Genomic DNA, 12439 nt, shown 5'->3' with positions numbered 1-12439 from the left:
TATTTCAGTTGAAATGCATTTTAGTAGTCCTGACACAACATTCAAACTATGCTCCATCACTTGGAAATTATTAAATATTTTCTACTGACTTTTACTCGACTGGCTGTTTTCTGGTTCCCATAAGTCCCATAAACAACAAGTGGAGTCGCACAGACAATGAATCATTCTGTAAGTTGTTGTTGGAAGACTTTTATTTCAAAGTTTAGTTATAAAAATGCCATTCCAGGCCAGTCTGTAGGAACAACAATGCATTTTAGATCAGTGTTGACTTGTGTGTCTGAGCTGAAGTATTACACACTCATCAGGATGTAATCAAACATCTGCCTAATACCCTGCTGCACTTTGCAAGCATTTCTGACTGAAGATGAGTGAACCAGTGAAATTAAGATAACCTGGTGGGGGGAAGTATTAAATCAACAATTCATTTCTGTTTGCAAAAAGACCATGAAGCCCAGGCCACAACCTCAGTTCCCTGAGTTAGTAACAGATGTCCCTAAGCAGGTGAGCACTATCAAAATAACCATAAGCTACAACGGCATTCGTCTAGGGGAGTTCCATCTCTCTGTTAGAATATACATGAATCTATTGTGCAAGCATTACTGTGAGAATACAATATAAGAATTTCATTTGTGCACTCCACTAGCAAGGCAACCAATACAAAGAGGTAATTCTAACAATTGTAATTAATCACAAATTAAAGCTGTGTGTGTTAGTGAGTCAGTTAAAACTGCGTCCAGGGCTGTGTTGATGTGATGACGCAGTTTGCTTTGTTGCAGATTTAAGCTTATTGATGCTTCTACATATAAAATTCTCTGGTTTGGGGCTCAACTTCTATTATATTAATATATACCATGCAGATTTAAGGTCTGTATGCATGTATGTTCTCATTGTGTTACAGCGCATTCAGGATTCTAACTATATACAATACAGTTTGTACAAAAAAATGCCAATGCCCATCCCTGGCTTCATATAAACAAAAGTGTACAGGTAGATACATCTTGCGGTAGCACAGAGGCCAAATCCAATATTGCTTTGTTGTGAAACATTGTCAACAAAGACCTGCCAGCTCAGAGATGCAGCGTCTTCAGACCACGTATGGCTCCGTTTGTCACGTTAAAGTGTCTCTCAGGAACAATAGAAAGTTTCTGAGTTGTCCTCAAACAGACACAGTCACATCCCTAGTGTGTGTGTGTGTGTGTGTGTGTGTGTGTGACTGTTATAGCTGCTCAGTGTCTCAGCACCATTAGTGTCCATATTGAGGTGTCCAGTGGACTCCTGTGGGTTTGTCCTCCGGTTGTGAAGTCATTGAGAGCCTTTGTCAATCAACCACGAAATGTCTCCAGTCCTGCACACACACAAAAATCCAGCAATTAGACAAGCACAGATACACAATCAAAGAAACCCTACAGCTCACGGCTGCAAAACACAAGAGTAGAAAAGCTCATATTTTTCCGTACTTGCCAAGTCGTGCTAACATCCTTCAGTGTTTGTGTGGGCATTGTTAGAAAACAAAAGACACAATACACATGAACACTGCAGTCACATCATGACAAGAGTGGATAGAAGTATACAACAACATGAATACAACACATATACGGCAACATTAAGAACTTAGAACTAATAATAGCAAGAAACAAGCAAATGCTGCTAACCCATATACATAATTAAATGTATGTGTTTTTAAATGTATTTGTGATTTAATGGGAAACATCAATCAAAGATATTTAGTGACCACAATATCTGCATTTCGTATTATTAATGTAATTGACAACATTTTATTTAAGTTAATGTTATTCCTCAACGAATACGTATTCAAATTCAGGATGTCTTCATGAACAATTCCAACCCTGCCTCTGAATGATTTATTTTATGTTTTTAACACGTCGTTTTATGTTTACGTGAGTAAAAAAACAAAACACTTGGTTAATCATAGTCATAGCTCTGTAGTGTACATTTTTTTCATGTTTTTTAAAAAGACTAAGCTACTATTTAACAGCTTACCGTACTACATACACTAAGCTGTTTTTTTATTATTATAAAATGAAATTTTGATCGAACACACTGTATGAAATAACAGCTATATATATAGCTTGTTCTGTAGTGTTTTCACAAAGAACCAACTTGTTTGGCTTGCATAATACTTTTCATGTGATCCAACTCATGAGCCTGCCGCCTCATTGTGTTTTCTGTCAGAGTGATAACTTTTGTCATGTTTTTCTTCACTGAAAAACCTGAGAGACCTAAAGAACATAACAGCGATTGTAACTATGACCAGATTTAAGTCTTGGAAGGAGACTTACTCCACATCTCGTTTCTTAATCGTCTTTCCAGACCCTAAGACCTCTGCCACTCGGGATACAATGGGATCATAGTTCATGCTGGCAACAGCTACCACCTCCTCACTCCTATAGACGGAACACAGGAAGAGTGAAGAGCTTAATCATAAGAAACATTCAACACAACATGCAATTCACAAATAGTTGCCAAATGCTTGTAAAAGTTCCAAGTTACCTGGTATAAAACGCTACAAATCGCAGTTCATCCAGGTCTCCTTGTATTATGACATCATCAAATCCATCACCATAACCTCCACAAGGAGAAGAAAAATAAATCTAGTTTCATTCTTTGAGTCTTCAACTAGATGGCGGTGTTGTAACAACAATTCACAGCAGCCAAGTTCAACCTCTGATCCTTCTTCTACAGAATCTCTGCCTCATTACTCTGGCAAAACAAACACAGGCCCACCTACCTGCATAGCGTATGGTCTTCCCAAACATGGCTGACCAGAAGTAAGGCACAGTTTTGATCTCCGTAGCTCTGCCCATCATGCTGAGAGCAGCCACTCTTCCTGTCAGTAAGGAGGAAAACATAGCAAACACAAGCATAGAAATGATAGTAATGTTAGAACAGCAGATAAGATGTAATGTTACAGTTTGCAGTCTTTACAAAAGGAATGTTTGTAAAGAGCACAGTCTTATCTTTGGAGCAGAAATGTAGCCACTCACCGTGTACATGAGCCATTTGCCAGTGAGGGATGTTCACCTTCTTGTTGTTGCGTGGTGGGAAAGGAAACATAACCACGTCTCCTCCAGCAAACACTCCATCCACATTTGTCTGCATTGTCTAGCAGAAAGTTTTTATATATATATATATATATATATATATATATATATATATATATATATATATATATATATATAGCATAAAAAATAAACTTAATCCAGCTTCAGGCTTCACAAAGTACCTTGTTCACAGTGATGAAGCCTTTGGAGTCCAAATGGATGCCGCTCTGTTTCAGGAAACCTGTTGCAGGAGCGCTTCCTGCAGGAGAACAGATGTGTCAGACATCTAAAGTGATCTTAACTGAATGCAGAGATAAAACACACATTTATATATTATGTTTTATATCACCTGCTCCGATGACACACACATCTGCACGTAGGACTTTTCCACTCTTCAGTACGACCTCCTTCAGCTGCAGAAAAATAAAAGGTCACATACAAGATACATGCACAATAAGTAGTGACTTTGTAAATATTAGAGTCCAAATATAATAATAATTTCATTATTTTTAAAGCAGCACATTCATTTTTTATTTTTTTTTAAATCAGACTTTCCCATTAAACATGAAAGGGTGCGGACTGTCTGAGCATCATGTCATGCTGTTTCTCTCACTTTCTGAATACCTGTCCATGATGGCCAATCATCTCTGACACCTCGTTCAGCATGTAGAACTTCACCCTGTTTACCTCAAACAGCTGCAACGACAAAAACACAGCCAGCACGTGAAAACAGTAGGACAAAGAGAGAGAGCAGCTGAACCTTGCTGTGTCTGGATGATCAAAGTGTTGACCAGAAAATCATTGTTTTGCATTTTAACTAATAGTTTCCTCCCAGATGATGGGACTGTGCAGGGGCTTCATGTTTTGAAAAGCTTGACATCCCAGGAGCGTGTGTGTCTACCTTCATTATGGCTTTTCCTACTTTCTCCCCAAGAGCTTTTTTAAAGGGGATGGACTCGATCCCGATGACAGACACAGAGTGGGCCTTGTCGGTTAGAGCTGCAGCCACCTCCATACCTGGACACACAAAACAACACTTTGACCGAATAACAGTATCAATAACATAATATAAAAATACTTACAAGTAGAAGTAATCTAAGTACTGTTTGTCTAATTCCTTATTGAGAGCTGCTCTTACAGATTAATTTTGCTTTGAAGCACCAGTGTGCTGGATTTGAATTCAAATGAATTGATCTAATTAGAGAAATTGTGCATAATGCTGTTTGTGTCTCTGTCTCACCAACAAATGATGTTCCCACAATCACTGCGTTCTTATTGTTGGCTAGCCTCGCTATGCTGTTTGCATCCTCAGGTGTCCGTAGGTGAAACACGTTCCTGACGTCTTTGCCCTTGTAGTTCATTGGTTTTGGTCTGTTTTAGGCAGGAAACAAGAAATCAAGTGTTTTAATCTCAGCTGCAAAGTTGTCACAAGGAATTAAGTATTTTTTTTCTTACTTGCTTCCAGTAGCAATGAAGAGTTTCCTATACTCCATCCTCAAGCCATCTTCAAAGGTCACAGATCGTGTTTTTACATCTATTGCCACAACCTAAAATAAACACTGCAGACCATCAACAGGCTGTACATGTCATCAATCAGTCTTCAGACTGAAAGGTGAACACCTCTCACCTCCTTTTCTGTGAGCAGTTCAATGTCATGGTCCTGCAGGAAGTCTGTGGAGCGCAATCTCAGCTGCTCTGCTGTGCTCTCTAAGGACTAAGGGTTAGCAAGTTAGTGCTGAGTAAAAAAATAAACAAGAATCCCTCCATTTAAAAACAACATCCATGCTTGTTAGGGACACATGGCTCCTAATACTGTTCAGTGAATTAATGACCCTGATGGCACAATATTTTAACTGATGATGCTTTTAATGGCATTGTTTCTCTTTCCACTGTTTATTTCTACACAAGCTATTTTTTCAAACTTTAGCTGCTGTGTGAGTATCTGTTCCCCAAAGAGCTCCTATTTTAGCACCACTGACCAAAGCAGCACCTCTGCAGTCTGTTATGTAACTCTCCTGCCAAAGTAGGCTCAGTCTCAGTGTATGTGCTCAGGTTCTGTGTACAAACCTTACTCAGTTTAGGCCTGTCATATGGAGGATGCCTGTCCATGGTGCACATGACGATGCGATCAGTGAAGCCCTCCTGCCGCAGAGTCTCTGCACACACCAGACCTGCTGGACCTAGAGGCAAAGTCACCAGTTTACCATAAGAGCCTGTAATGAAGGGTCAGAGGGAAAAGAACTGAAGAGGGACACACTAACCTGAGCCGATGATGAGAACATGGCTGAAACCTGTGCTGGAGTTAATGACTGCTGAGCACCGGGCCATGGGCTTTGACCTTTTCTGTGACTGAAGAGCCTGGAAATGTTTAGAAGAAGCTCTCAGGTCAATCAGCTGCTGGTTCTTCAGGTTACCTTCCAGCATAAACTCTCCCCTTTATTTGTCTGGTTACCTGCTTGTTTGCACGAATGATCACTTTGTCCTTTTCAACTCTGACCTGGAGCAGACAGACATGAGCGATGCGTACAGTTTTTGAGACATGATAAGGCAGGGAATGTGTTAACAGACAGCACCAGTGGGGACGGTCACCTGAAAGGTAGGCAGGCTGTCTAGACCAGGGAAGTCCTCGATGTCTCCTGTTGCAATGTTGAAGCACGCGCCATGCCAGGGACAGCGCACATGTCCTTTGGACAGTACACCTGGAAGGACAAGTATGTCCAATATATGCTCTGACTTTTAATTTACTGGAAATATAGCACTCACCTTTGACTAGCGGCGCCCCGTAGTGTGGACACTTGTGGCCCATGGCAGAGAACTCTCCATGTTCTTTGATTAACAAAGCTCTTCCGCTGCCCAGGTCAACCTCTCGCATCCTGTCAAACACAAAAACGCAAAGGTGTGTGTTTGTTCAGGGATGCTTCAAATAAACACTATAATAAAAACCAATGAAAATAAAGGGACACTTCAAAATAAGAAACCATAATCATTTTTTTATAAAAGCGTTCAATAGCTAAAACATCAGCTTCCCTTGATCTGATGGTCTGATCCCTATGATGTCAAATGTCAAAAAAGCAGAACGCTGATGAACATCATATCTTTTCTCTATGTGTGCTGTATGTTACAATCAAACCTGTCAGCGCTGCTGATGTATGGTAATGAGCCATGTAAGGAAAATGTGAGAAATGTCCCTTTACATCCTATTATATGATTGAGTTTCATATGTCAAAAAAAGTTATATTTCTTACTGCCCATTTTCCAGGTCTTTAACGTGACACACGGAAGCCTCCACATAGTCCCGTGGTTTGTGATAGAGCGGGAGTGGCGTGGAGTCGTCATCAGAGCCGTGCCCCAGGGCCCCATTAGGTCTGCAGTCAGCAAAGGGACTCGCTTTGCCATTAGGTGACAGCCCGTCCACCTCTTTTTCTTTTTCCAGGAGAGAGAGTTCCACTTTAACTTCAACTGCACAACACAGATACATCTCACTTAGAAAATACATGACCAAACACTTATGGGAACAATCATTTCTCAGTAAGTCATCCGAACAACTAAATGACGCTGTAAAGCTTTCAAAGCGGAACTGTGTTTAAGTAATACTGGCAGATTATTAATGCGGTGAATAACCAGCAGACTGCACCACCACTGCTTCAGAAGCCTTTCGGCTGGGAGAGACGTCTACAACTCTGGGACAAATTGATTCTGACATCTCCACAACAGAAACAAATGAAAGCAGGTGAAAGGAGAAGAGTGTGAGGACAAACTTGTCTTCTTCTGTCTTTCTTGTTCCTTTTTTTTTTGGTCACATTTAGTAGTTTATCAATCAATATAAAGTCTACACCAGTCTTTAAACAGTTGGACAGGACAGAGATGCTGCCCCTTAAACACTATTATAACAGACTGAGTCCATCTATCTGTTGGTTTTGGATATTTTTCAGTTTTCTTTGATGACGTGATGCGCTGCTGTTGGGTTTATATTTGTGAACATTAAGAAACGGTTGTGTAACTCCTTTTTTCACTGCAGCAGGCTTTATCTGTTCGGCTGGAAAAATGTGCTGATCATCCGGTTCTTACACAGTAATCTGGCTGGAATTTCCTCCCGCTGTGCAAGTCTTAATTAAAATCAATGGAAAATCATAATAGAGAGTGCAATTGCAGGAGAAATGAAAGCGAAGGCTTTCCACGGCTGAAGAGAATCTCCAGATGCTGTTGTAATATCTGAGGCTGGACGGGGTGGGGGGTGGGGTGGGGTTTCATTTGATCAGTGTGAGTTATCTGGTTTAGAACGTTGTCTGTGATCCTTTTAATTTGATCTTTTACAGCATTTAAAACTTCAAAAGAGAAGACGCAGGGTGTTTTGGGTGCAGTTTTGGTAAACTTCTGTATGTCTTCAGCTTTTTATGCAAATGAAGAAGGCAGCGTGCCACGTCTTTAAAGCTCCGCCCTCCCTCATAGATCAAGTCATGGTGCCAGTTTACTCCCGCCAACCCTAACTTACTCACATGCATTACTGTGTATAACTTAACATTTAGGTTAAATTATAACTTCAAGCATCAGTTTAACGTGTCATATTTTCACACCAGTCTAACACTTTATTACGGCTACTTCAGCTCTATAAACTTGACACTTTCATTGCATTTATTCAATATAGTTCAAGCTGAATAGCTAAAGGAACAATATGGAAGGTATGAAAGAATTGCTCGCGGGGTCCTCCTACAGTCTGATGTACACTATTGTCTGTACAAATGTCATATTTCTTTCTACACGCACATTTGTTGACTAGTAGCTGCGAAAAAAACGGCAAACTCCTTCAAAGCTGAAGCTGTGAGTTCAAAGGTGTCATCAGAACTATCATCAATTAGTTAGCATGCTTGCTTTGCTGTCTGGCTGCATGTTCGGTTTGGTTTCCATAAGTTCCAAATAAATGACAGAGAGGATTTAAATTATGGACTCCTCACTCATTTCAACACTTTCACTTTCCAGTCATGACTCTGAACTTGGTTCCACTGCCAACTCCGTTAATGTTGTAAAGTAGTAAAATTGTGTAGTCCTTTTAAGGTACGGGTTCCTACCCAAACCCCAAAGCTTCCTATTGCGAGGTGTCTGAAATAGCTATAGTTTGGAAGCTGAAAAACTCCATAGTGTTGTATTTAGTATTAACCTTTTAAGTACACGCGGCCCGAGGACGGGACGGTTCATGTTTTCACTGCAATATCTCCGTCTGGGCGCAGCCATTTTGTGCTCTTTGTTGACAACCTACACCTCGTTGGAAAGCCACTTCCCTACTCTATTGATTGACAGCTCGTTTGACCATACAAAAGGATCGAGGGCCTGTCCCTAGCCAAAAGAATCCAATGAGCGACTATATCGAGCGAAGCACCTCCCCCCACTCTTACGCTTGTATTTTCAGCCCATTATATTTGACGCTGAATCTGATGCAATGGACGTATAGCCAATAAGATTTCCGTCACGGGGATGTCCCACATGAAGGGGTTGTGGAAGGAGGGTGGGCTACAGGCCTAAGCGTAAACATGAACAATGGATGCCGGCTGTCCATGCGTAAATGCGTAATAGTGAGAGTGAGCGTATATCTCCATTCCAGTGGTATTTCCAGTGACCAGAGAGATGGCGAAACGCATGGAAAAGAAGAATTACACTGTTGAAGAAGTTATTGAAGAGTGTACGAGACGGGAAAGCGACTTTTCTGACGAGGATGTGTCGGATGCGCAAAGTTATGTGTCGTCTGTTGACTCGGTGGAGGAGGACATGTTCATTGAAGGAGAAGATATTGTCCATGACAAGTAAGTGTAACTTTTATACATGTTGCAGTTTTATAAATAGAATGTAGACGTTTCAAAGAATTAGTGAATACAGTGTTGTGTCCTTTGTTTTGTTTACCTGTGTGGGGGAGGTGTGCGCTTTTACTATTCCTCCAAAAGTAGTTGTGGAGGACTGATTTGTGAGGTGAACAATGAATACAGCTACAGTTGTTCTGTGAATGAATATCTGATATATACATACAACCATACATACATCTATAGTTATTTTGTTTTATATATATTTTGTGCATTTTTAGGCAAACACTGTGTTCTATTTCATTTACCTGTGTGGGTCCTTTGTTCTGTTTACCTGTGTGGGGGAGGTGTGTGCTTTTACTATTCCTCCAAAAGTAGTTGTGGAGGACTGATTTGTGAGGTGAACAATGAATACAGCTACAGTTGTTCTGTGAATGAATATCTGATATATACATACAACCATACATACATCTATAGTTATTTTGTTTTATATATATTTTTTGCATTTTAGGCAAACACTGTTCTATTTTGTTTACCTGTGTGGTGTGCACTTTTACTATTGATTTGTGAGGTGAACAATGAATGCAGATACAGTTGTTCTGTGAATGAAAACCTTATTTTTTGCATTTTAGGCAAACTGATTCAGATACAGAGTGGGAGCCAAGCACCAGAGCCAGAGCAGCCTCCTACTCCCAGTGTACAACATCACAAGCCAGTCTACATCTCTGGTGACAGTAAGACACCCATCAAGCTTTCTAGCTGTGCTTTGTAGCAGCCCGTGACTGTAACAGTGGCATACTGAGAACAACATGTGGCTGTGAAACCTGTGGAATTGTAAACATGTAAACAGTTTGCTGTAAGTAGTTTGGGTATTTGTTTAGATAAAGGTGTTGTTTTTGACCATATCTCTTGTTCTGAGTCTTTTCTTGTGATGCACAATTTCAGTTTCAGTAGAATAATGAGCATTCAATGTGTTTTTGCTTCACTAACATTATTTCAATCATACTAATAGTGAATCTGAATATGGAATGAGGTTCCTCTAAGTGGCACCTTTCATTAGAGCTCTCATTGATGTCTGTATGTTGAAGCATTCCAGAGTTATGCACTTTGGTGCCAAAGTGTCCATTTGGAGACTCCAAATGGCACTTTTTGGAGAGCGCCTGGGAATACCTACAGAAAAACCTGTCCCAAATGGTCATTTCTTGTCCAATTACTATCTACTTTTAACTGGGAATAGGTAAGACTTCAGCCTGTGTCACTATATTGTCATCTAATCAACATCACCATGCTCCAGTTGTCAAGCAGCCTTTTTTTACAAAAAAAATTTAGGCGAGCTACAAAATCTTTTTATTTCTCTGTGTTTAGACTTCTCTCACTGTTAACCATTTGCAATTGCAGTAAATCACACAGCTAAAATAAAAATTTCAGAGTGTTACCTTCACAATGAGACCAAGCTTTTGCACATACTCCTAAGGGGTCACAAACAGCTTGTAGTTTAATTTGGGTATGCCTTTGACAGGCGTTTCATCAACTATTGAGGGTGGTGTTAAAGGGTTAAACATGTCACTGTCAGGAAGCACACTGTGCTGCTCTGCCGTTATTCAAGTAGGACAAATTGAATAGGATGACTCTTTAGAAATATGTTTTGCTGCTCTCTCTTAGTTTAATCAAACCAAAACAAACAACTCACCATCACCAGATGGACATGACAGAGAGAATTAGCTGTCAGTTGATCTGAAACTGCAGTTCAAAAGACTATTTCGTTAGAGGCTCCTGTTAAATTTGATTTGTTGTGAGTTTTTGTAGCTGGAGGTCGAGATGTGATGGACACTGACTAATCACCCATTGGAGGACTGTCAGCAGACACTCATTTACATACAACTAGTGTTTCATCTTTCTCTTTTCCTGCCTCTGCTCTGATGTCTTCATACAGACGAATACAGTCATTATCTCCTGTAGCCATGCTAACACTGAAATGCATCCACATACTGTGTTTCTACATTCATGTCTCAGTATATGTAATCCTCTTGACCAAAGATGGCACAGAGAACATTTAAATTCCTCCCACACCAAAACACTATACTGCAAACAGAGGAGGCAGAGAGGACATGTGGAACATTTTGGAGGCAGCAGCTTTGAAAATTATTCAGACCATAATGTCCCTAGATATTCTTTTTTTTTAAAAAAATGACTGGATCAATATGAGGATAATCATTGCATTGTGCCCAGCTTTGCTACAGCACCCACATAGAAAAAATATTTGCTCTCTACATATGTTATATTATATATTCATAGGAGCATAACCTCAATGTACTAACATACATTTTGACATTTCAGCAGAATAATAATGTGACGATATAGGAGTATTGTTGCAAATTTCTATTGTTGCCTTAGAGGCAGGACAACATGCAGCAACATCTCTACGCTGTTTCTGCCTACCTGGTTTGGGTTTGGAGAAGCATCCTCCCATGGTGGGCCCAGGATTGAGGGACACCAGAGGGAGTCAGGGAGGGAAGAGGGGGGAGAGGGAGGGGAGGAGCAGTCAGATCCCTGGACTGGGCTGCTGGGTTTGGAGGAAACAATAATGCAGAACTGGAGGTATGAGAACCTGCAGGTCCAAACTGGCCATTGCACACGTCAGCTCCTCCACATAATCTGCTGTGGACAGAGGGAACAACATCGTCTCATCAGCATCACACATGTCAAAATGATGTCTGAATAAAGTCAGGATAACCAATGTCTTCAAGATGTGCCTGTTTGACTACATACAGTGTGTGCGTGTGTGTGTGTGTGTGTGTGTGTGTGTGTGTGTGTGCTGAGGAGACCAAAGCACTCTTCTTGTATGTGTCCACATGTTAGTGCTTGTAAAAAAGGAAGCAATTGTGTTAATTAGGAACATTTCCACACACATTGTTACCTTTGTTCATGCATATTGCATGGGAAACTGTTAAATATTAACAGCCCTCCAACACCTATTAACTTTCTCGTCACACTGCTCTTTAAAGGGAAGCAGGGGCCCCTTGAGTTTCAAAATCCCCCCTTGTTTTGTTGCCACATTGCCCTGACATTTCTGCCAGCTCTGGTATTTCACTCGCACACATACTGTCGTTAGTTAAACACACTCTGGCTGCTATGAATCTCAGCAAACACATGGCAGGTGTATCTGTCAACACAGTGTAATCCATCACCAAATTATCCTTTTGAGGTACCACCAAAAGGACTGCTTGATATTCTGAGCACATCTTAATGTCCTTGAACTTCAGAAAAAAAAAGTGTTCAGAGTTGAATGGAGTGCTGCTAAGAAAAAGTTCCTGAGAACAAATGAGAAATGGAAAGATCTCTGACTGGCCACAGCGCTGCAGCGAAGATTAAGTTGTTGTATCTAAATGCTTTATTTGTTTGTACTGGGTGAAGGGAACTGGGTGAAGGGAACTGTGCATAAACACACGTACTGCTAAGATACTGTAATATGAATTTTCAGTGCTGTTGTCACACTACAGTGCTAACACTAACATTTATTTGACAATTAGGCTGATCCAGTAGCCTACAATGGACAAAATGACCAGCATTGAAAAAAGGATGCTTATA

The 12439-nt window shown here is 40.5% G+C and overlaps 1 protein-coding gene across 2 annotated transcripts; it reads right to left on the bottom strand.

The window, feature by feature from the left end:
• Positions 1–403: 403 nt before the first annotated feature.
• Positions 404–11321, bottom strand: aifm3 (AIF family member 3). Of its 2 annotated transcripts, XM_028414559.1 has the most exons (20): positions 11287–11321; positions 10419–10432; positions 6308–6521; positions 5826–5935; positions 5652–5761; positions 5515–5559; positions 5324–5420; positions 5130–5242; positions 4690–4776; positions 4518–4609; positions 4303–4433; positions 3964–4079; positions 3687–3758; positions 3412–3475; positions 3245–3321; positions 3006–3123; positions 2750–2848; positions 2512–2587; positions 2301–2405; positions 404–1345 (listed from the first exon to the last, which is right to left on the bottom strand). In XM_028414559.1, the coding sequence occupies exons 1-20, from the start codon at positions 11319–11321 to the stop codon at positions 1303–1305; spliced, it is 1818 nt and encodes a 605-aa protein (XP_028270360.1). In that variant the 3' UTR covers positions 404–1302. The 2 variants fall into 2 exon arrangements, with proteins under 2 accessions (XP_028270360.1, XP_028270359.1); XM_028414558.1 differs by lacking the exon at positions 10419–10432 and having other exon boundaries at positions 11291–11321.
• Between the last annotated feature and the right edge of the window lie 1118 nt (positions 11322–12439).

Source organism: Parambassis ranga, chromosome 9 (genome assembly GCF_900634625.1).
Source record: "Parambassis ranga chromosome 9, fParRan2.1, whole genome shotgun sequence".
Lineage (NCBI taxonomy): Eukaryota > Metazoa > Chordata > Actinopteri > Ambassidae > Parambassis > Parambassis ranga.
Note: the sequence above shows the minus strand (reverse complement) of the source record. Positions and strands in the feature narration are given on the sequence as shown.